Source organism: Aptenodytes patagonicus, chromosome 2 (genome assembly GCF_965638725.1).
Source record: "Aptenodytes patagonicus chromosome 2, bAptPat1.pri.cur, whole genome shotgun sequence".
Lineage (NCBI taxonomy): Eukaryota > Metazoa > Chordata > Aves > Sphenisciformes > Spheniscidae > Aptenodytes > Aptenodytes patagonicus.
Window position 1 is genome coordinate 145,870,011 of NC_134950.1, and position 24,173 is coordinate 145,894,183.

The 24,173-nt window shown below is 38.7% G+C and overlaps 1 protein-coding gene across 5 annotated transcripts; it reads left to right on the forward strand.

The window, feature by feature from the left end:
- The first annotated feature begins 45 nt into the window (after positions 1-45).
- KRIT1 (KRIT1 ankyrin repeat containing) lies at positions 46-22,830 on the forward strand. Of its 5 annotated transcripts, none has more exons than XM_076331525.1 (18): positions 46-120; positions 1,327-1,397; positions 2,343-2,464; positions 2,903-3,062; positions 4,455-4,547; positions 5,452-5,581; positions 7,630-7,873; positions 8,170-8,285; positions 8,723-8,866; positions 9,951-10,107; positions 10,390-10,497; positions 12,176-12,332; positions 14,691-14,842; positions 15,516-15,682; positions 17,834-17,921; positions 19,672-19,878; positions 20,187-20,303; positions 21,097-22,830. In XM_076331525.1, the coding sequence occupies exons 3-18, from the start codon at positions 2,363-2,365 to the stop codon at positions 21,163-21,165; spliced, it is 2,211 nt and encodes a 736-aa protein (XP_076187640.1). In that variant the 5' UTR covers positions 46-120; positions 1,327-1,397; positions 2,343-2,362; the 3' UTR covers positions 21,166-22,830. The 5 variants fall into 5 exon arrangements, with proteins under 5 accessions (XP_076187640.1, XP_076187645.1, XP_076187641.1 ...); XM_076331526.1 differs by lacking the exons at positions 46-120; positions 1,327-1,397 and adding exons at positions 1,410-1,655; positions 1,730-1,787; XM_076331528.1 differs by lacking the exons at positions 46-120; positions 1,327-1,397 and adding exons at positions 1,410-1,655; positions 1,733-1,787.
- The last annotated feature ends 1,343 nt before the right edge of the window (positions 22,831-24,173 follow it).

Here is a 24,173-nt window from a genome sequence, read left to right on the forward strand (position 1 = left end):
CCGTGGGAGGGAGCGGGGCGGGGACGGGGCGGAGCGGGACGCGTCTCGGGCGCGGGGCCTGGGCGCCGAGAGCGGCGAGAGTATGCAGCGGGGAGGCGACCGCCGGCACCCCCGAGGAAGGCAAGGGAGGGAGCGAGCGGGGCCGGGGTGCTGCCACTCATCCCGGTGGGGCGGTCCCGAGGACGTGGGAGCCGTTCCCGCTCCGCGGGGCTGCGGCGTGCGCACCCCTCGGGGGGCCTGGTGCCCGGCCGGCTCCTGGGCGCGACCGGGAAAGTTCGGGGGGCGTTTCCCGGCCGTGAGGCGCGGAGCGGCGGGGTGGCTGCCGCCGGAGCGGGAGGTACCGGCGGCACAGGGCCGCTTCCCGCCTGTCGTGCTCCTCTGTCGGCGGCCGGCTTCCTCCGTGGCGGCGGCCTCGCCGTGCCGAGGCGAGGCAGCGCTGCGGGGGAGGCCGAGGCAGCCATCGCTGCTCCCAGTGCGGGGCGTGCGCTCGGCGGGGCGGGCGCGGCGGCCTCCCTCGCGGGGGTGGTGTGGCTGTGTGTCCCCGCGGGGCGGCGGGAGCCGCCCTCCGCCTCGCCCTGGCGGGTCCCGGGCTGCTGAGGGTGCCGTCGGGCGGTGGTGCGGGAGGCGGGGAGGGCCGGCGGCGCTGGGAGAAGCCCGGCTGAGGCATGTTCTCTAGACCTGCACCCGTTGGGATGGGGACGCAGGTCCGTTGGCACCTGGATTTGGCTAGGGTCAGTTCAGCGGTGGTGCCTTCTGAAGCTGGTCATCGTTATTGTCACATCCTCACGGCCCCACCCTTCTTCGTCCTCTGATTTTGTTTTCTGGAGTCATATCGCAGCTGTCGGGGCCGTCTGTTTCCCAGACATCCTCACCCCATTTAGTGGATTTAGCTGGATTTAGTGTAGAGCGCTGGCAGAGGGAGTTCACTCACTGCTTATTCACCTGATCATCACCTGCCACCCAGGTGGCCCGGCCTGGCCCAGCCCTGCCTGTGCAGGTTCCCTCCACACAAGCCTGTGACCCAAACCCAGTCCATCCCAGTACATGTAAGGAAACCCAGGGAGCATGCCTTTCCCAGCTGCCTATAAGGCATGGTTGTTTCTTGTTCCTTTCAAAACTCTTAATATCCCAAAGCATGAGCTCTCACAAGTCAGCACATTGCTTATTTAATGTTTCTAGATGCTACTGAAATGCATCAAGATGTTTCTATTCAGATATTACTGTTCAAGTACCACCATTAAATCATCTAACTAATATATTTATCTTAACTGAAGGTGAAAACGTGCACGCTGTTATTTATGTTGGTTTTTTTTAATATGTTTTCAGGTAGTCTGATCCCAGCAAAAATACTGGAGTAAAGGCATGGGAATCTAAGACCTCTGTTTCTCCTAGAAGAGGTGAAGAGGCTAGAAACAGGAAAGTTAAAAATCTTTGTGGAGGGATTAATCTGCAAAAAAGCATGTGCTTACTGATATGGGATGAAAGGGGGTTCATTTGCAGATGAAGAAAATGATCAGCTGGAAGGTGCTAATGGCCAGGCATGACCTTCTTTCTCAACTCTGATGTGTGGAGTGATTTAACCTTAGGAGGTTTTCCCTATCATTTTCATAAAATTTTATGATTATAGGAATTGTCACTTTGGGTTAAACAGAAGGGTAAGCAAAGTTTTATCTTAAATCTAAAAACCTCTGTTCGCTTTTTGCAAAAACTGAAGGCGTATTTCTTTCAGAAGCTCTGTGTTTGAATGAATTGTGCACCAGTTTGCAGCCCCACTGAAGTAAAACTAAGTAAATGAATCCATATTGTAGTTTATTTTTATCAGCTTTGTTGTTTGGGCTGTAGGCAAGACTGTGTTCTACTTCCTATTGGGGGCAGGGGGAAGGAAAATCAGTTATATTCTTGAAATCCCTGTGGAACTCATAGAAATGCAGTACTTTGTCATAGCACATTTCATAAAGTACAGTGCTTGTCACTTTAGAATGGTTTTCTTTTTCAATTTCATGTATTTTTCAGAGCCCTAAAATTCTTTGGCCTTTTGCCTAGCTTGCAAAATGGGGAAGATAGTTACAAAGTGGAAAAAAATACACATTATTTTTATTTTAAAAGTGGGTTAGAGAACAAGATTATTTGTATTAAATCTATGTGATGTAGGATTTTCCCCTTTCATGAAAGGGAAGCAGAATTATATCAGCCATTGGTATTTCTCCAGCTAAAGAACAACAAATTAATAATGCAAAGAATCAGTGGATATAATTACTGCATCCTGAAGTTTAGCGTGCTGTTGGATTTTTTTTTCTTTTTTTCAATTGAACCTTTATTTCCTGTTTGTTTATTGTTTCCAGTGACAAAATAAGCAGGAGAGATGGGAAACCCAGAAAACATTGGAGATGCGTATGTTGCTGTGATTCGTCCAAAAAATACTGCTAGTCTGAATTCCCGGGAATATCGAGCTAAAGCCTACGAAGTAAAACTATATAATTTTTTTTTATTTATTAAAATTTTTAAAAATAATTTATAGTAAATGTATAATATAGCAGAAGAGAAAATACGACAATAACATTGCTTAAATAATGTCTGTGTATATCATATACCTACTATGCATTGCCCCATCCTTACGGTATTTGAACACTTTACGGTTTTGTAATATCTGTGTGTTTCATGTCATTTCAGGGCCTTTTGCCCTGCGGGCTGCTCAGTACAAGGATGCAGCCTTGTCTTACTCTCTTTAACCTTACTGTTATGGAGGTCATTCTGACTTCGCCATCCTGCTTCTCCACATTGAATACTTCCTGAATTTTGTCACTGATTTTACAGTGGTACAATAAACAAACAAACAAACAAAAGTGTTCTGTACTTGTTTCAGTTGTGCTTAAACTCCTTTGGTTTCATTATTGTTTGAAAGATTTTGTTGCTTGAAGTTCCCATTGAAGGCCAAAAGAAAAAAAGAAAGAAAGTTTTGTTGGAAACTAAACTGCAGGGAGGCACTGAGATAACCCAGAGCATCTTGGATTACGTATTAGAAGCCACCAAACCAATTTCACCAGCCAATCAGGGTATTAAAGGTAAAAAGATTTTAATCTGATTTATTGTTGATAGCTCTATAAAAATATTTTAAAAATTAAATGGGCATGGAAAGGTTATGCAAAAGCATGAAATTAGTTTAAAAAAAGAAGGTATGTTTTGCGGTTCGTCAAAAAGACCCAAGCCAACTATACAGCTGAAACCTTTAATTTACCTTTGTTTCCCTTTACCTTCCAACTCTATAAAATGCTTACTAAAAGATTTTTATTAAGTGAAACTTTGCCTGTCTGTACTACTTCTTCATCTCAAATTGAGATTTATAGCTAAACTTCTGGTAAATCAGATTGAAGTGGCTTTTTTATCCTTAATTTCAGCTAAAACGTGACTTGAACTAGTGTATTGATTGCTTCTAAAGTCAGTTCTAAAGCCAGCATTGTTCAGTGGACAGTATCTACATGAAAATATTTCTGGTATAATTGTATCACAGATATAATTTGATTAGTACATTTTCTTTTTCATTGTTGTTGCATAGCTGGTCTAGCAAACAACCTCACACTTGTGCTGACAAAAATTGTTTTAGCCAGCATATTTCATCTCTAGATTGGTATAAACTATATTGACTACAGCACTTTTTTTTTTGCTGTGTACCTCATCTCTGCTTTGTAAGTAAGGTTATACCGGGAAGGTTGTCAGTGCGGATAAGACAATGCAGTGCTAACAACTTAGAATAGGAATAGCTGGTTGCATGGTAAACTGTTGCAGGTGGCAACAACTGGCGTTGAAGGGACTTCAAGCTAGTTGAGCAGCAAACATGAAATAACATAATAGCATTAATACACATTGAGGAATGCCTAGTAAAAGCAAAAACTGTTTCTTACACAGTCTAGAGAGTTTTAAATTGGCTCAGACAGAGGGCCCAAGCATTAATATGCACAGCATAGTGCGGCCACTGCTAAAATATGCAGCTGAGGTCAGAAAAGCAAACAAAATACTAAATCCTGTAAGGGTGGAAGGGAGGATAACATGGAAAATACTGTCCTACCACTACATGAATAAAGCATTCACCCTAATATGGAATATAGCATGCAGCCGTACTTTCCCATTTCAAAAATAATCTTGTCTAACTTAAAGATAGGTGGTTTGGGGGGTGAATGCTATGAAAAATGAGGGATATAGAAAAGTTGCTATGAAAAAAGGGGTACAGTCATGTCATTTTTCATGTTAATGGATGCATACATGTTTATGTTCTTTATTTTTTCATATGTATTTAGATTTTCTTAGCTTGCTTTAGATTATAGCTCATAATAATCATAACTTTTTCTTCCTAGATATTAGGAAGATTGAGTCTGGTAAGCTTTCAGATAGCCAACTCTAGATTGTTTTTTGTTTTGCTGGCTAATTAATTTTTTGGGGTTTTTTTAATACTGTGCTAGGAAAGCGCGTAGTGTTAATGAAGAAGTTTCCTCTTGATGGAGAGAAGGCAGGCCAGGAGGCATCACTTTACATTGTCCCAACTGTTGTGAAAGGTAACATTGAGCCTGATTTCTGAAGTTGCACCCATTTTAGCAGAAGTTCAGTTGAGGGTTTATTAAGAATTATGAATATGCTATGTGGCTTTTTCTGTATTTAAACATTAAAAGTTGCATTCAGGTGGAAACCTCTCTCTGAATACTTTAAAACTTGAAAAAGTTACTTAAAATCAAGGAAAAAACTTGTTTTTAATGTATTGCCTTTGTTTCTGTAACGATAGCACGCTTCTGTTTTAAGCTGTATTTGTGCACTTGATTATATTTCAAAGCATATGCATTAACTTGTATAGAATTTACTGAATGCAAGTATAAGAAACACATCCTATTCAGTTCAGTGTTCTTTACTCAGAGAAGAGTGCTTATTGAAGTCTGTAAACAGTTTTGTTTGAATAAGGAATGGTGAATAAAGCCTTTAGAAGGCAAAGTAAATTGCTTGTCAGGAAAGTATTTTTAAAAAAAGCCTGAAGTAAATGTGTATGTGCTTTTGGGGAAACTCCTTCATTTTTGCCTTACTGATAGGCCTTAAGGATACAAACTATCAAAAAAATACCATTGTGAGGTTACCAATAGCAATAAATACCTCTTCTAGTCCTGAGTCCTATTCTTTTTTTTTTTTCCTTGGCAACAGTATACATTTAATTCCTCAGATGAAGCTGATCACACTGATGGAATAGTAACTGAACACTTTAAGGTTTTTAAGGCTACCCTGTTGAGTTGTGAATTGTTATGTAAGGATTGTATGTAATTTCTGTCAATTACCATTTGGAAAAATTTAGTTACTGTAGTCTAAAGTTAGAATATACTCTCAATTAGTTAGGAACGTGTAACTACAAAAGATGCAGAAGGGAAAATAAGATTCTTCTTCTCATTGATGTGTCTTCAGAGTATGTTTCCTTTTTAGATAATACAAAATATGCATACAGTCCTGGATGCCCTGTGTTCTACTGTTTACAAGACATCATGAGAGTCTGCAGTGAATCCAGCACCCATTTTGCTACGCTTACTGCAAGAATGTTAATTGCCTTGGATAAGTAAGAAATGCCATCAGTAAAAAGACATTAAAATAGAAGTTAAACAAGATAATTTGTAGATATAGCACATAGTTTTTATAGCATTCTTGTGATTAAGAAGGAAATCATTGTGGTATCGTGTTATCTTCTTCAAGTTTATCAGAAACTGAAACCTTGACAATACATTTCTAAATCTTTTTAAAAATCTTTTGCAAGCTGAAGAATGGTGTGCCTACTTAAATCAGGTGGCTATTTGGAAGTTGACATAACTGCCATCTTTAAGAGTATTTGCCAGAGTGTAGTAAAAATATCCTGTTAATTGTATACCGTTATGATTTGCATTTAAATTAACCCCCTGTTTACAAAGGGAGTGCATATTCCCCAGCCATACAAATTTATTCGCAGTAGGGAATTAACTTTCAGAAAGGTGATTAGTTGTTCAGCCAGATTTATAGTACTTTGAAAATTGAATATGTGAGCAGTTTTTTGGTCTTTTTTATGTACCCTTAACAAAGAAATACCAGACCTACTTATGTATGAACTTATTTGCATTAATAAAGTTAGGTGAAACTCTTGGCTAACATGAAAAATTATGTTACAGGCTATTACCTAAAAAGGTTCCGTGTGTAGGGTTTTTACAGTTTATTAGTAGAGTCATAATATTTCCATGTATACCATTGTGCCAGTTGTTATATTTGTTTGCTACTTAATGAGTGCCTTCAGACTCTAAGCTCTGCTTAAGATGTTTTACCAGCCTTACAGTTGTGAGAGTAGCCTTGGAAATATAGTAGAAAATAGTTTATATTGATTATTCTTTATGGACGTAGTCTGAAGTGACGCTTTTCAAAGGTTCAAACTACCATAACTAATTTATCTGCCAACTGTTTAGAGAAAATGCCTGAAAATACCTCAGAGAGGCAAGAGGGTGTTTATAGCACGATGATCACAATTTTACAGTCCTCCTTCCCAGCAGGGCTATGAGTAAGTGAAGAGAACATGGCTTTTGCAGCACATGATAGCTTGGATCTGGGACTTAAAAATCCAGGCCTAAGCATATGCATTGAACTGCAGGCCACGTTCTGCCATCCTTACACGCGGTTCTGGGACAGACAAGATCCAAGCTGTCTGTCAGTGGATCTGCCTTTCCAAAGCATGTACTTATCTTTCTTCTATACTTCCAGGCTAAATCACTAAATGGAATTTATTGTATTCCAGCAAAGTACGTGTTTGTCTCAAGCTTGTGAGAAAGTATGTGCAGAAACCTTAAATATAAACCTGGCTTTAGACCCTTAGTTAAAATGTACCCCATTCAACATAACACTAAAATAATGTAGCAATTAAGTGAAAATATCCAAAAATCCTGAGCCCTGTGTTATATTACATATGTGGCAGGAAAAAATGCAGCAGGTGTACAGTGCTGACTTTCCCCTCTAGCTCAGAGTAAGAGGGCTCTAAAGCCCTTCTATGCTGTCAGTGGGAGTGCAGTTCGAGGAGAATAACCTTCAGCATAGCTTTGTGAAAAGGCAGGTGGTAGCCTATGTGAAGGAGACTTGGCAGTTTGGAAACTACCAAAGGACCTTCTGATTTTTTGCCTTTTCCAAACCCTCCCTAATGAAACTAGTTAGAAGGCTTAAGTCAGCACAGACATTGAAACTTCAACTCACCCTTAAACAAACTGCTTTAATTTTCAAAATTTGTATGTTGAGAGTAGTAATACTGATAAACTGAAAGTAAACGAAATGGTGACATGTTGGTGTGGTTAAGTGTTTTGGCTATAATCAGTGTTACTCTTACCTGAGCTTATAATTTCCTTTTCTTTGAGAGTTTGCATCTGCAGGAAATGTGTTTGAGCAAATACGTTTGCTTAACTATATTTGGTTAAAAAATTTCACGTTTGGGGATTAATTTAATGCTATAAAATTGGTTGTGCACATTATAGTATTTTTTTTTTAATTAAAATGTGTGATTATCATACGTACAACCCTTAATCAAACAAAATAATGGATAGGCATGACCAAAATAGTCCTCTTCTACCTGAAAATGGATTACTTGCCCATTCTCTCCTGCAGGTGGTTGGATGAACGGCACACCCAGTCTCACTCCATCCCAGCTTTATTCAGACCATCTCCTCTTGAGAGAATTAAAACAAATGTAATAAACCCTGCCTATGCTATAGAACCTGGTCAAACAGAGAGCTCATTGCACATGGGTTATACTGCCCTGGAAATAAAGAGTAAAATGCTGGCATTGGAGAAAGCAGATATGTGTATCTATAATCCTTTGTTTGGATCTGACCTTCAGTATACCAATAGGGTAAGAACTATATTTTCATTTTATATTTGTGAAACTTACATACATTTTCATTTTACAATTAATTCATTTATTTGACATGAGTGTGTGCTTTATGTTTAATATAATCAGATTTCTTTATTGCACGCTTACTGCTAAATGGTTTTTCAAATCCTCACATTTGAACATCATTCTCTTTACTTATAAAAAGTTACTATTATAACTTTGGTTTCAAGAGAATACTCGGTCTGGATGGGGGATTATTTAGCCGAATCTCAGTAAGGTATTTTTTCAGTTGTGTTTAAATTATGTCTTTGCAGGTTGACAAAGTGGTAATAAATCCATACTTTGGCCTTGGAGCCCCAGACTATTCAAAGATTCAGATTCCTAAAAGAGAAAAGTGGCAACGTAGCATGAGCAGTGTCACAGAGGACAAGTATTATGTTACATTCCTTTTTCATTAATGGATAATTTTGTTTTGTTATATTACAGTAGTACTTGGTAGACTTTGTCAGAATGAGATTCCTATTACTTTAGGGCTTTACTGTAAAAATACATATTTTTAAAAAATTCTGTTTGAAGTCTCCAAGTACTGAAACACAACAATTAAAGGATGGATCAAGAAAGGTTTAAATTGCAAATATTAGGGAAGCATTTCTTAGCAAAATGAATACAGCTGTGGCTTGACTACTGCATGATGAAAATACTAGTTGTATGAATACTGGCACATTTTAGCTGCATGAGCTTCGTTTTTATTCTTCATGTAGATCTACAGTTAGTGCTATGTCAGTAATTTTAAAAAAAGTCAATGTTCTCAACTACTGAAATATTTCTGAACTGTGTTTTCCTCCTGTTTCCCCTTTTAATTCGTAGGGAACACCAGTGGGTAGATGATTTCCCTCTTCACCGCAGTGCTTGCGAAGGCGACTCTGATTTACTTAGCCACCTTCTGGATAAAAAGTTTTCTGTTAATCAGTTAGATAGTGACCACTGGGCACCTATCCATTATGCATGCTGGTGAGTCAGATGAATATAGTTTTGCCAATCAAATGCATTCTTGCTATCATGATGCTTTAGCACTAATCATTTATGTAATCTATCATACAGACTCAAAAATGAGAAATCAAAAAAACTGGACTTTTTACGCTTTGACTCTAATATATGTTAGTGTTAACCTTCTGAAGAGAAAGGTTGCTTTAGGTTTTCAGATAATTTCAATCTGAATGGTTTCGGAGGAGACCAGGTGTGGAGATTGTATCATCAAACTCTTATCTATTGCCTCTTGTATCTATCCCGAAGCATCTGTTTTAATTCCTGTTGGAGACATTGGGTCTAGTTTAGTGTGGTAACTTTTACAGTCTTTGTTGGTTAAAGGCCGTGAGCAGTTTTACAGCACAGCAATAGCTGAGCTGAGCACGTTTTGGTGATGGTCAAGCTTTGAGTGGGAAGCTGGACTAGGTGATCTACAGAGGTCAACTTGTCTGACTATAACTCTGTGATGATTTAATCTGTAAGTGCTTGACATCTTTCCTCAGTGTTGTAAAAATGCTTTTGTTTTATCTTTATGCAAGTTAGTCTTCTGTATTTATAGTAGTGTCTGATGATATGAATAACATGAAAATCAAACTTGGTTATTAAAAAAAAAACCAACTTATGTGATTTTTAGTGTTTGTCAGAAAGTTTGCCTAAACAGTATACACAAGATTTACCAATTATCAGTGTAAGGCTTAAGAATCCTCAGGATCCATCTGCATGACAATCGGAAGCTTTACTCTGATTCTCACACAGATTTTTTTTCTTTTTTCTGGCAAGACTGAACTCTGTTTTGCCATGACTTGAGTTGCTACAACTACCCAAACTTAGCTAGTTTAAAGCAAGTTTCGGTTTGTCTATAATGAATCCAATAAATGGTTACTAGACCAATGGTTACCAAAGAAGTGCAGAACGGATACTAATTTCTACAAACTTATTAATGTTCCATTGTCTTTGGTGTCATTTCAAAGCTTGAGCATGGAAATATACTTTTCCATATTTAGGACTATCTGAAAAAATATTTTATTTTACATTTGCTGTGTCTGTTCCGCTTTAAACCTGTCTGCAGGTATGGAAAAGTTGAAGCCACTCGAATGCTGTTGGAGAAAGGGAAATGCAATCCAAATCTTTTGAATGGCCAACTTAGCTCTCCTCTTCATTTTGCTGCTGGAGGTGGGCATGCTGAGATAGTACAAATTCTACTAAATCATCCAGAAATTGACAGAGTAAGTTCTGTTTGTGTATAGAAGTAACAGTTTTAGCAACAGTTTCTAGCTTGTGTATGTGAAATATTTTGTGTCCAGATCACAATGTGTAAACACAGTGATCCTGTTGAGAGATTACCAAACAATCGTTAAATATTTTTCACTACCTCTACTTTTCCCATTGTTTAGCAATTAAGTGTTTGAACCCTAGGATCAAGGACTTTAATTATCTCAAAAAGTGTGTAAATGTTTACCTATCTCCAGTGGAAACAATGTATTATCAGTGTTTCTGTTTGTTTGTAGCACATTACTGATCAACAGGGAAGATCTCCACTGAATGTCTGTGAAGAGAACAAACAAAATGAGTGGGAAGAAACTGCAAAACTGCTGAAGGAAGCCATAAATAAACCTGTATGAGTTTATTTTCTAAATAGTTTAAAGTTTATATTTAATTTGCGCATAAGCTTGTAGAAGAGCTAGGCTCACTTATAACTGTTATTGGAAATGTGCAGTATACTGAAATTGTTAGTGTAAATATTGACAAACTGATATTTTGTCTCTTTAAATGTTTCTGTCTATATTTATTGCTCAAGAAATACATGTAAGACTTTAAATGTGATGTTTTGATTTATTCATAGGAGCATCACATCAGCTACCGATTTTATGTCTACTTTTGATCACGCAACCATCAGCTTTCTGTATGCATTGTCATCTTATATGTTGATAAACAGGAGCATTCAGCTGGCTAAATGTAGGCTTCTACAAAATAGGCTTTACATCAGTTAGTCAGTGTAGGCTTCCTTGGCAGTCAGTGGAGATCTAGCCATGATAGTAAACAAAATTTACGGTGCGATTCCTCTCCTCCTGAAGTAGATTTAAAGTTAGCCAAATGATATAAAACCACTTGTTTCTTTTCTTTTACTTCAGATGCAACTTGTATCTCTGTAGGTAGGTGGCATTAAACCTGTCGATTTTTCAAGATGTTTTAAATTATCTTCATTTCACTCTATATGAATGAATCTTCCAAAATAATTAATGAAGGAATTGACCTCCTTTATTTTAGGGATCTTATTATGCAGTTGATCAAATGACAGATGTGTGTCTAATGACTCTAAAAGACTAATGCACACATTTTAAGTAGATTTCACAGCGTAATAGGTGATATTATGTTGTCACTTATTACTATCGAATTAATATGTTAAAATAAAAAAAACGATAGAAATTACTGCAATAGGAGTCACAGTGACTACTGCAGCAAAAATAGACTGATGTTTTCCATTCCAGCCTCATTTTCAGTCAGTTGTCATTTTCCAAGGCATTCATCTTTTTTTCCAGAAGTTTTTAGGAACTCCGTTCTTGACGACTAAGTAGATCTGAAGAAAGGAAATAACAAATTCCTGCAACTTTTTTATTCAAGCAGCTGAAACATTTAACCTGTTAGAGAGATGAAAACAAGAGGTTTCATTGATTTACGACTTGTGCATATATGCGTTAAGCACCTGGTTTTCATTTAAGTACGTCTTCCAGGAGGCGTACTCTGGGCCCACATGCAATTCAGTGAAAGCTGTGGGAGTTCTGAAGGGGAAAATGATTTATTATTAGTAATATTATAGAAGTGCTAAAACATCTTAGTGAGAGTGTATTCTTATTGTACTGGGGCCTGTGTAAAGGGTGGTGCTTCCCTCTGAAAAATAAGTCTTTTTAGTATAGGCTAATGAGGGGAATAATTCATAACCTGCCAGTAATTGCGAGGTGGACATTTCGGGATATGCACAGGCAGTTGAGCCCAAATCCCTCAGGGAACTTTTAAATGCCTACTTGCCTTTGAGTTCAACAGAAGTGAAGTCCTCAAAACATCAGTAAGATCTTTCTTGGAGTTATTGTGGTAAAAAGCACAGTATAAGAACTTGCATAGGACATGAAACAAGCAGTTTTGATAAATAGTAAATATGCAGGAGTTGTGCAAAGTTCTCTTTTATCAACAGTATGGATGTTGCTGAATTATGGTAAAATTGCTTTCCTCTTCAGAAGCACCAACAGAAAGGATTTTAACAAGTTATTTGTTTAATATGTTTCAATTTTTATGTAGTATGAAAAGGCACGAATTTATCGTATGGATGGGTCATATCGCTCTGTTGAGCTGAAACATGGAAACAATACTACTGTACAGCAGATAATGGAGGGGATGCGTTTGTCTCAAGAAACTCAGCAGTACTTCACTATCTGGATCTGTTCTGAGAACCTCAGTAAGTAATAAGGAAGATCATTATACTTGAGAGTTTATCATATTTTTTTTATTTCTGCTTGCCTTTAAAAAAAAAAATAATGTTTTCTGAGGAAAATAGGAAACATGATCTCTGACAGTTCTGTATTAACCTCTTTCTATCAGCTTTTAAAAGCCATCCTGTAGGAGTTAGTTTGTATCTAGACTGTCTGTTAATACACTTTGCCCTGCCAGAGACTCTGTAATCCCTGTGGGTCTCATTCTTTTTATCTTTTGCATAGGGGGTGAACCAATTTTTCTAGTTCCTCTGCTTAAGCTTTCCTCCAGTAGATCAACTCCCAGCCTTTACAGCCCAATGTTTCCAAACTGTGCTTTCAGAGCTACAGAGATCTTCTCCATTTTAGGCATCATTTTGGGTACACCCAATAGGTCTGACCCTGTATCACTGTGGCATCTAGAATGTATTTCATCTAGGAAGATGAGGCTAGTCCAGGCTGCCTTTCTGGTATAGGGCACCTTTGCTGTCATAGTCCTTACTGCTAACTTACCCTGATTTTAGTGGTATTTTTCTTCCCAGAGTGTTTGAAATTGGATGCGTGTAGTTGTTTTTACCAATGTTTAATCTATTTAAAACTAGTGATTAAAGTAAAGCTGATTAATGTTTTTTTCATTAGGTCCTTTAATCATGTGAATTTTCATGTGTTTTGCACTAAAATGATTTTTGATAAACAAGTTTTCAGATATATTTGGTGGGAGGGAATTCTGATGCAAAACGTCATTATTTGCTGCATTTTTTGGTATTTCTGATCTAAATAAAAAGTACATTGTAGTTGTAGTTTGAGATATGTAGCAAAAGATAAATAGAACTACAAAAGAGTCAATGATTGTGTTTTGTCAGAAAACATGGTAAACAGCACTGCTGCAACAAGATAGCTATGGGACACATGATAATGGGTTTACAAAGCACAATTCAGGTCTGGTAGGATTCTGTGTTGATAGTACCATTAACATAGAAGCCTTGCATTTACAATTTTATTTACTGTTGTCAATCTTCCACTACAGTGGCATTGTTACTTTTTTTTTTTTTAATCTGTAAATGTTGCAGCAAATCTTTTCTTCATTCTTTTTTAATCTTTTTCTCCCAGTGTCATGCCATTTGACTTTTTACTTTGCTGTATGCCACATGACCACTGTAACCCTCAGTTAAACACAAAAGTTAATGTCTGGAAGAAAAGGAAGTGTTTGAGTATTGAAGTCTTGCTGCTTGTGCCTTTTCTAAATATGTATGTCATGTTTTACTCAAATTATTGAAGTATTACCCTTGCATTTGAGGGGAAGAGCTCACTGATACATTGTTTGTTTAAAAACAAGTAATTCTCTAGATATTTGTCCGAAGTTTGAAAATGAGTCAGCTTCTGATTTGCGGCTTCAAACAACTAATGGACAAGTTTCATTATAAAATGTATTTCTTGCAGTTTGTGTACAGCTGTAAAGACCATAGTTTTCTTGTTTGTAGGACGGATAATGTTTTTCTGTGTTTGAGTGTAAGGTGGATAAGTTGAGTGAACAGATTATTCTCAGTGAAAAGATGTTGCACTATAAGATGTCCTTTGAAGTTTTTCATACAATGTGAAATGTCACAATGTAAAAGCCAGAGCAGTCAGGATGAGGCAGATACAGCCTTCTAGTTTCTCACTACTAGAAAACAGCCAAGCAATAATCACAAGGACAGGCTGGATAAGTGAATGAGCATAACTGAAGGTGTGGACTCTAGTACATAGTAGGACTGTAGTTGAAAGCTCTGTATTGATTTCTCAGCCCTCATATACACAGGAGAACATGAAACATTGAATGACTGTAGCCTGTTAAGAATCAAGACGTTTTACAGATTAAGAAAAAGAATGTCTGTTCTGAAAAGTTTATGGTTTATAAGTATATAAAAATATATAAAAATGGCAAATACATTTATGAGATAAGCTATATCTGTATTTTTCTGTCAGAAATAAGATTATTGGACTTTATATTTCTTCCATAATAATTGAGACAACAGTCTCCATTTTATTCTTGTGTTTTTAAGGTCTGTCTTGGTATTCCATTAAATTTTTAAATACAGCTTCACTCTTGAGAGGCTGAAAATAACAAAGATTCATCACTAGTGCATTTGATGAATTGATGCTGAGAGTTTTGTCAATAAATTCATATTTTCAAAACCTTTTATGTATAGCAGTTTAGAAAACATAGGGAAAAATGTTTGTTAATGAGTCCTCAGTTTCAGATACTCTGGTTTTGGTGCAGCATTTAATCATATATATGTGTGTGTGTGTGTTTGTGCTGGGTTATGCTGTTTGTTTATTTATAAACAAAGCTTGTTATTTTTCAGGCCTCCAACTGAAGCCATACCACAAGCCTTTGCAGCATATTCGAGATTGGGCTGAAATATTCACTGAACTGACAAACCTGGATCCTCAAAGGGAAACTTCACAGCTTTTCCTGAGAAGAGATGTGAGACTTCCACTGGAAATAGAAAAAAAGGTCTGCACTTGGAAGCGATAGCATGAAATCATGGTCAGAGTCAGAACACTTTGACCATCAACACTCAGTGTATTCAATGACTTGTAGTAATTTCCAAACTTATTTAAACCAGACCTCTCCTCTCCTTTGCTTGTAACAATTTGAGTCTTCAGGTTCTTCCCTCCATTCCTCCCTCCCTCTCACCCTCCCACCCTCTCTCCCCCCCCCCCCCCATTTCTCACCTTCCCAACTGTTTGGTTTATCATGTCTATGTGCCTCAGTCTCTATCTGTCTGTCATACACCTAAAAACAACCTGCCCAATTTTCTTTCTCTTCCTTGTGCTGTGATTTTTCAGATATTTAATTGGTTGATTTCAATGGGATTATTCAAACATATTATTCAAAATGGATTCACGGGGGAAAAAAACCACAGATGTCAGTATTTCTGTGAACCTTTTGATTGGGCATGGTATGCTGGTCACCTTTAATTTGTAAGTGTGTTAGATCAGTGATGTCTTGAATTAAGTCAATGAAAATCTGTCATTTTTTCTATTACAAAGCATTACTAAAATGTACACTTCAGTCGGGATCACACCTTTGTCTTCTGTCTCTGAATTGGTGAGAAATTGTATTCATAGTTTCGAAGCTCATTTTCTTTTACAAAGAAATCATATTATTTAAATCCTTTTAACAGATTGAGGATCCATTGGCTATTCTTATCCTTTTTGATGAGGCCAGATATAATTTACTGAAAGGTTTCTATACATCACCTGATGCCAAGCTGATCACACTGGCAAGTCTGCTTCTACAAATAGTCTATGGAAATTATGAGAGCAAGAAACATAAACAGGGCTTTCTAAAGTAAGTGTGTTTAAAACTTAAAATTATGGTTTTAGATTAAGTATTTTTAGACAACACTTACCATGGAACTCTCAAATTTTAGGTGTGATACATTTATTATTTTTCTCCATCACTGAGCTCTAGTTCAGAGTAATCGCATAACCCTCGTAGCTTTAATAGAAGCTGGACATGGGGTCTGAAAAATATATTAATCTTAATTACTGCAGTCCCAGGCAGAGGGATGGAGGTTCTGTATTCTGTAAGTCTATACTGACATACAATAATATCAAAATGAGTAACGGTATTCATGTGAATGAGGGGTTTGGACAGGACTGAGACTTTGGACAATGCTGAAGAAACCTCTTACTACGTCCAGTTAGACCAATTTCTGGGATTGGCTTTCCTCCCTCTTTGAAGAGGACAGACCATGCAGAGATACTATTTCTGTTCTCTCATTTGTATGTGAACTGCTATACTAAATTGATCAGAAACATAGCACCAATAGGGCTCTGCCAGATGGTGCTTTTCTCTCTCCTCTCTGCTTGCCAGCACGACAGTAGCTGAGCTGTTCTGGGATGTGGCTTTTTCCTCCCACATATATTTCTACAGCAGTATCTGAGCACATCAGGATTCCAGTTCTCTACTGTGTGCACCTTCACTCCACCCCCTACCATCTCCACCTCAATTCATTCATGTAACAGCAGCTGTGCTATTCTGAAATGCTACTATACTTCTCATCTCCTCTCATTCACAGCATCAGCTGAGCTGTCTTGGCTTGCCTTTTTTTGGTTGTATTCTCCACCATCAGTAAATCGGGGTGGATTTTCTGCTACAGTTACACTGATGTAAGTGTGGGCTGCCTCTGAAAGGGCTGGCTCTACTGACTGCACTTGTTTGTTCCTTTCTCTTCCTTCTGTTAGGTGTAGAGACTGTACCGTTACGGAGTAAGCTAAGTGAATGAGCTTACTGACTGGAAAACTTTTGGTTGGGCTGTTTAGTAGGTTCAGCTGTTGACCCATCGTGTCCTGCACTTGCACAGTTAGTAGACTGAGCATAGGGAGAATTGGTTTTGAGTGGGACTGCCCACACCTGCAGGAGTGTGCAGTTAAACGCAACTGGGTTTAATACAAAACTACGCCCACTGAATCCCAGCAGCTGCAGGGCAGTGTTCCTTTCCACACTGGGGCAGATGAGCAATATGGCTATGAGTTGACCCTGCTCAATGGAATTGTTTGACTCTGTAGACAGGACTACTTGGAAAGATAGTTCGGGCCAGAGAGAAGAGCCTTGTGGGCATTTGGGCATGCTTTCCATCCATATTCAAATGAAGATGTTGGAAAATAGCTCTGTTTGTTCTTCTTCAGATAGATGAAAAGGTTTATATTCTGAACTTTTTGTAGTAGACATAAATGTTTATCAAAAGACTGGTCATTTAAAAATTATATCCAGGCTGTTGTTTGTATGAGGGTATCCTTGACCTTAAAGATCTGGATGCATTGTCCTGTGCAGGGTTTTTGATTGGTAGATCATATGTGTAGTTACTGACAAATATAGTTTAAAAATGACTAAATAGTCTCAAAAACCTAGTGATGCAACCTAGTTTAATTGTGCGTAAAAACAAACCAGCAAAGGCTTCCTTTTACTGTGTTGTTTGGTTGTGGGGTTTTTAGAGGCACTTTATATAAACATCTTCACTTTCATATCATGTAGTATCTAACTTTCATGTGGAAATTAATGGGCCAAGTCCTTGGTGGTGCTGAAGACAACAGTGAAGGAGAAGAGCACCTATAAGCTGTCATGTTTTCTGAGTATGTAATACTCTGGTATAAATGATTGCTCGTGTATCATTTTGGCTTCCAAACTGGAATTCACCAAACTGGTCTGTAATCAAGTAAGAGTCATGTGTTCTGCTAGCATTTTCTCTCCGTGCCATGTCCATGATGCATGACACAAGAGTGTATAACACAAAGCTGGATCTCCATTAACTGAAAATTACACTAGGAAGCCTTAGCCTACGTTTTAGGAATGCTTCTCACCTGATGAGGCAAGATAGAGTAGGAGCTGACTGTCTAGCTCAATATGTGACTTGAAGATACAAACTGGCAGACATTGTTCTTTCTCCCTACTTTGTTTAGTGAAGAAAAACTTTTCTCTGCTTTGTTTTTCTCTTAGTGAAGAAAATCTTAAATCTATAGTACCAATCACTAAACTAAAAAGTAAAGCTCCTCATTGGACAAACAGGATACTTCATGAATACAAGGTGAGATAAATAATCGAATCGTAGAAAATCCTGTCTTAAACGTTTATTTTTTGACTGTTTGGTTGTCAGTTAATGAACAAAAATACTGGTATATAAAGCTAGAAATGTGTATGTTCTGAATTTTTGGGATGTGTTGTTGGAATGCTGTTTTTCTTGTACAGTTACAGTTGATCTGTTTGTTAGAAGTAAATTGTCATCTGTTCATTTATCTTCAGTGTTAACTGTGTATTGGGGATACTGCCAATTCAGGCATACACGTAAAAAAATCTACTCTGACTTATATTTTCACATCTGCTTGTAGCGATAGATCCATAAAGTCCTTTTTGCCAGTGTAACATGTATCTTAGGGATCTGATAGTGCTGCTGATGCACGCGTAAGCACACACACAAACTCCTTTGACTAGAGCAGTTAATTGAGCAAAATTTTTAAATGTGGACTTGGGCTGTTTCTGTAAAAGACATCTAACTGAAGGGCTATGGATTCCAAATGGGGTCAGAGGCACCTGAAGGTTAAATTCGTGAACTTCATTAAAAAATTGTGGAAAAAGTGAGGTGTGTCAGAGAACCGTACTGGCTAACACGTGTCACTAAAAGTAGCTGACAGGAAACACTGCAGAGGCACCCAGGGAATGTTTCCAGGCCTTGCCTTTCCTTTGAGATGAGGTTACTCAATCATAAACTTTCTCTTGGTGCCTACACCTTTTTTGTCAGAAACCAGCAGATCATTCCTGTTCTTTGTAATACAGGTGAAGGAGTGGATGATGGTGGTCTTCCTAAGGCTATGGTATAGCAGAAGGTGTAGCAGAGTACTCTTTACTCTTTCTTGTATCAGATAATATGTAAGAAAGAGTGTAGCTTTCTTGACTTCTGCTCTTAGGCCATTATTTTGGGGTGTGGGGTATGGGGGAAGGGGAAAGGAGTTGCAATCTTTTGTTCCAAAGATATTCATATATTTTACATTTTAAAAATGGCTGTGTAGAATTCAGATAAGCTGTAATGCAGGGTGTGGATCCAACATGCAGGGTGTGCATCCAAAAAGGTTGGTCCCATCCACCACACCCACAGTCACGGCCCCCTAACTGTTGAAGACTTGTGTTCTCTATCGTGCCTGCGCCTTCTCATCTCATGTGTGGCCCAGCCAAGTTTTTTGTTTGTTAGGGTGCTTTACATCAGTCTATTTGAGGCAGGAGCACTCTAACGATCCTTTGCTGTGACTGTTTCACTCTACTGGAAGAAGAAACAGAAGCTTGTCTCATTCTGAATGAGGGCTCCACTAAAGAAAAGAAAAGTGCACCTCTCTTTTGCTTAGAAAATAAAAAAATCCATGATTTTTTGGGGGAGGTACTTGCTTATCTTACCATGCCTCACTGGATTGGACCCCTTAAAGGAGGAAGAATGCTTAGTTTTAAGGATTGTGATGCATTTAGTGTCAGATGGGTGCATAGCTGCTTATCCCTGATGAGTCTGACATACTTCTGAGAGGTGCAAAATTGTGGGGCCCTGCAGAGGTTAGGTGTCTGTGGCTCAGATTTCTGAGGCTCGTACAGGTATCTGCTTTCTGCCTCAGTCTCTTTTGGCATTTAGGCCTTTCTGTGGCTCTGGGGTTTAATTTAGATGTAGGAAGACGGTTGCTGGGAAAGCACTTTGGGAATACTAGTTTAGTGGGAATTCCACTAAATAGTGTTTTTTCTTCAAATAACCACAACTATTTGGGAAGACTTGTTGATTGCCATTGTTCCTTTATTTCTAGAATCTCAGCACCAGTGAAGGTGTAAGTAAAGAGATGCATCACCTTCAGCGCATGTTCTTGCAGAATTGCTGGGAAATTCCTACTTATGGAGCAGCGTTTTTCACAGGACAGATATTCACCAAAGCAAGTTCAAGTAGCCATAAAGTCATCAAAGTGTATGTAGGAGTAAATGTAAAAGGGCTGCACCTCCTGAACATGGAAACAAAGGTCAGCTTAAGTGAACTGCCAATGATAACTGTTAAGCTTAATTCTCTTAAACTTTTTGTGCTAGTAGTCATTTCACATCCAACTGTTTGGTTAAACTTGACTGTGAAGATTTCCAAGATTTTAAGATCTTTATAAGGCACTATTAATAGAAAGCCTTGTATTTTTCCACTTGACTACTTTATAAGCTAGAACTAGATTGTGGAACATACTGTTCTAAGTCAGAGTCCTGTCTAAGTGAACCAAGGAAAGTTCAGTTCGTAAGTATGGAGAATATTTTCTGAGTGACAGTTTCCTACGTTTCATTGTAGGCTTTACTCCTCAGCCTAAAGTATGGTTGCTTTATGTGGCAGCTGGGAGATGGAGATACATGTTTTCAAATCCACAGTCTGGAAAACAAAATGAGCTTTATTGTACATACCAAACAGGTAAGCATTGTCATTTTTCATCCTTTATGTTTAATTATTTTTTCCTAAACTAGATACATGCCTCTTCTCTCTTGAGGTTGACCACCCTTGTACAGTATAAAAGAGGCCCTAGCCAAGCCCCTCCCCCCCCCCCAAATGATCGTAAAACTTTCTTTTTAATATTTCAGAATGTTTGCTTGTTTTCCTAGTATGTGAAGCCTTTAGGGTTCAAAATACATAAAATGCATCTGTAATCATTAGGGTAAACTTTTTTTTTTTAAAATTGGAACTGTTTATTGTGTGTGCCCAATCCCTCAGACTCTAAGGATAATTCCAAATATGATGAAAATCACAGTTAGAGCTGGTAACTTTGCTACCAAAACTAGCGGAGTTTGAGATTGGATAAAACTGAGGATCTGTGAAGGCAGTGTTATAAAGCAACTTCACTGCAATTGCTACCAGCAACTTTTGATAGTGTTTGTGGATGTCTGACGGAAAATACTTGTTTTACCCATAGTCTGCATCAGTGGTAATATACCATGTTAAAATGTGTTGTGACAAAATTACAGCTTTGAGTAAGTGACAGTAGTTGCTTTTAATTCTTATATATTAAGGTGGTTATAGGGGAAGTGATTGAATATTTTGAAAAACACTTTCTGATATCTGAGAAGAATCTATGTTTTATTTTCCTTATTTCTAAAATGATGCAACTTCTAACTTACTATGTTTATCTACTTGCATTTGTCATATACTTAAATTAATTGTGTCATAGTTCTGAAATGCTGATAGAATTTAATTGTATACCTTTATATAGGCAGGTCTCGTCATAAAACTTCTGATGAAATTAAATGGCCAGTTAATGCCGAATGAAAGAAATGAATGATGGAAATGAACAGTAGTTATGAAACAGCATTTTATGGCTAAGCAAAACCCAACTTATTTCTCATCATAACAGAAGACTTCCATGTACATGAATTTTACACAATAGAAAAGTAAATTTGTACAGTTTTTTAACTTTGTACAGAAGCTGCATGGTCTATTTTTTTAAAAAAACTATACAACATATATATTCTTTTTATAAATGTTTTTGTGTTTCATATATAAGCTATTGTAGGGCTTGAGCTTAACCAATAAAGCTAAAGAAATGTAAATGGTTTACTGAGTTGGACGAGCATGAATCAAGTAAGGCTTTTGTTCCCAGAGGACTACGGGACTACCAGTGCCATTAAGCAAGTCTCAGTTAACCTATTTACCTTTCGTGTCATTCTGTGGAACTTCAAGGAGGTTGTATATGTTACAGTATTTTGTAGACACGCTTTATTTTTAAGATACTGTTGATAAGTATGCTTAAAAGGCCAGTTAGACCTTTGAGCAACCACTTTTGATAAACTCCTGTTTTTTATTTGGTTTCTGACAAACATTACAGCTGGCTTTATTTTTACTCTTAACTTTCTCATACTTTGTATTCATATTTATTCTAAAATATTGCATGAGGATGTCAAAAGGGAAATACTTTAAATCATTCAGAAGCCATATTAAGTATTTAGCGTGCTTGTTTAAAAAAAAATGGATTTGTACTTTTGCTGTGCAATATAACGTGTATATGGGGGAGGGGGAGATACAGATTTACAAATGAATCTTACTCAGAGGACTTAAAAAAGTTTAATAAATCTTACCCTGGATTGCAACACATCTGCAGTAACAAAAACTCATGTAGGTGGTACTAAGTTATTTCTGTTAAACTAATTTTTCTACTCATTACTTCAGTTTCTTGAGGCTACAAGCAGTGCAGGATGCAGGAATGAAGATTTATAATGCAAGAAACTAATGTAAGCGTTATGTGTGCTCTTTGCAGGGTCAGGATTGGGTCTCAGCAAGTTGGGTCCCAAGTGTAAGGTGGGACCCTATGCAGTCTGAAACATATCCTTGTACGTTAAAATAGTATCCATAACACAAATCTTTAAAATTTCTGGTTGTATTTCAGGGTTTTAAGTGCACTTGCCTATTTCTTCCGTGTAAACTGCATGCTAAAACGGTGTGCAATATTTTGTAAAAAAGCTTTAAAAAAATAAATTAGCACTTGCCTCTCAGTTTTCAAATAAAAGTTAAAATGAATGTTAGGAACTGCGCTGTTGTGTAGTAACTTTACTTAGACCTTACTACTAGTAAGTGCAGTTTAAGAAATTAAAGTAGTAAGCAGTTAAAAAAAGTGAACAGGAGACATATTTTGTAATAATCTCAGTAAGCTGTACTTTTCTACTTAAACTTCACTGGCATAAGTAACAGTAACTCTTCATGGATTGTTATATTTTATTTAAGGTAAGCAGTGCAACAGTCAGGTCCTTCATAGTGCATCCTTGCTATCACTTGGCACTGGTATCAGAAATACACTTCTCTACATAGCACTTTGTTAGAAAACTAGAGGAAAAATGTCAAAATGTGTGTCAGTTGCAGATTTAACAATAGTATTAATATGCCTTATTGCTGTATAGTTCTTTCTGCTAAATTCTTATTTATTACTACCTAATAAATTGTTTGCAACAAGTCACGTTTGTTGTTATTATTGCAGCCAGCATGGAAGTGCCATCAAATGTCTTACCAAGCAGGTGTCATTTCCAAAGGCCAGTATTCTCTAACAGGCTCATCTTCACAAGGTATGAAGGAAGATCATCAGAGAGGATCATAAGGAGGGTCCCATGGTGACTACAAATTAAGGTAGTGCACCTTGGAAACCACACAGGAACTCAACAGGAAAACTGGAACCTGTTTGTCATGGCAAACCAGAAGTTTACAGATGTTGCGTGTCAGTGGGGTCGTTAAGTAGTGAAAGCCTGGCTACGCAGCCCTAGCAGGATTCTGGCACCTGGGTATGTAGGAGTTTCCACCGTGTTGCTGTGACAAGGAAGGCGAGTACAGTCTTTCATCTAAAAGCGGGGAAATGTAAAACCGGAACAGAGAGAAGTCCAACACTGTAGAGACTGACCACTAGTAACAGTCCTCCTGTCTACCAAACAAAAAAAACCAGAAAACGAGCTGCCTTTGTAAGCGAGACTCAGCTCAACTCCTACAGCTTATCTAACAAGCACTTTTTAAAAAAGTGAGTAACTGTATAGCCGATGAGGCAAAGATTTGAGAGTAGAATACTCCAGCCAGGCACAGTAAGGCAAAAGAGTAACTGAAAACTTAAAACTGTGAAAAACAGGCACAACTTTATCAAGCGGAACAATTAATCGCTGGGCTAGCGTGCTGACCTGAGGATTGTTCACCTCTAAGCGCAGGCCTCACTACGCGCAGGGAGCGGACCCGTCTAGGATTGGGTGCCTTTTGCCATGGGGAAGCGAACCTGCGTGGTTCGAGATTGACCGACAGGCCCAATCGCGGCAAAACTCAAATCACCCACAAATCGGTCTCCGGCCTTAAATTTACAGGCTATCACGGCTCTAGCTCCAGCTTCGCGCCCTGAGGCCGCGCCCACGGCCGGGCGGCGAGCCCCGCCCGCCCCGTGGCGCGCGTGCGCAGCCGCTCTTCGGCGCCGGGGGAGGTGGCGCCGTTGGTTGCCGCGGCAACCGGCGGACGCCCTGAGGGGAGCGGCGGCGTCGCCAGCGCCAGGGCTTGGTGTGGTGGCGGCTGAGGTGGGTGCTGAGATGGGGTGCCAGCCTCCTTCACCCCCCCCGGTCGGGAGCTGTTTGAGTTCAGGGGCTGGTTCTGCCTGCGGCACGGGGAAGGCAGCGGCTTGTCCGAGAGGAAGGCCTTGGTCCTGAGGGAAACCCCTCACGCAGCCCAGATGTCCTCCTGCTGCTGCTTCGATGACAGGGAAAAGTTACCCTAGAAAGGTAGGGGTTTCCATACCGTTGTTAGCTCACAGCTAGATATGCTTCAGAAAAGAGGCTG

Excerpts from the sequence above, each read along its gene's own strand:
- KRIT1 (XM_076331525.1), top strand. The coding sequence starts at position 2,363 with ATGGGAAACCCAGAAAACATTGGAGATGCGTATGTTGCTGTGATTCGT. Across the intron at positions 8,286-8,722 it reads AGCAGTGTCACAGAGGACAA|GGAACACCAGTGGGTAGATG; the intron begins GTATTATGTTAC and ends TTTAATTCGTAG. Across the intron at positions 20,304-21,096 it reads TTATTGTACATACCAAACAG|GCAGGTCTCGTCATAAAACT; the intron begins GTAAGCATTGTC and ends ACCTTTATATAG.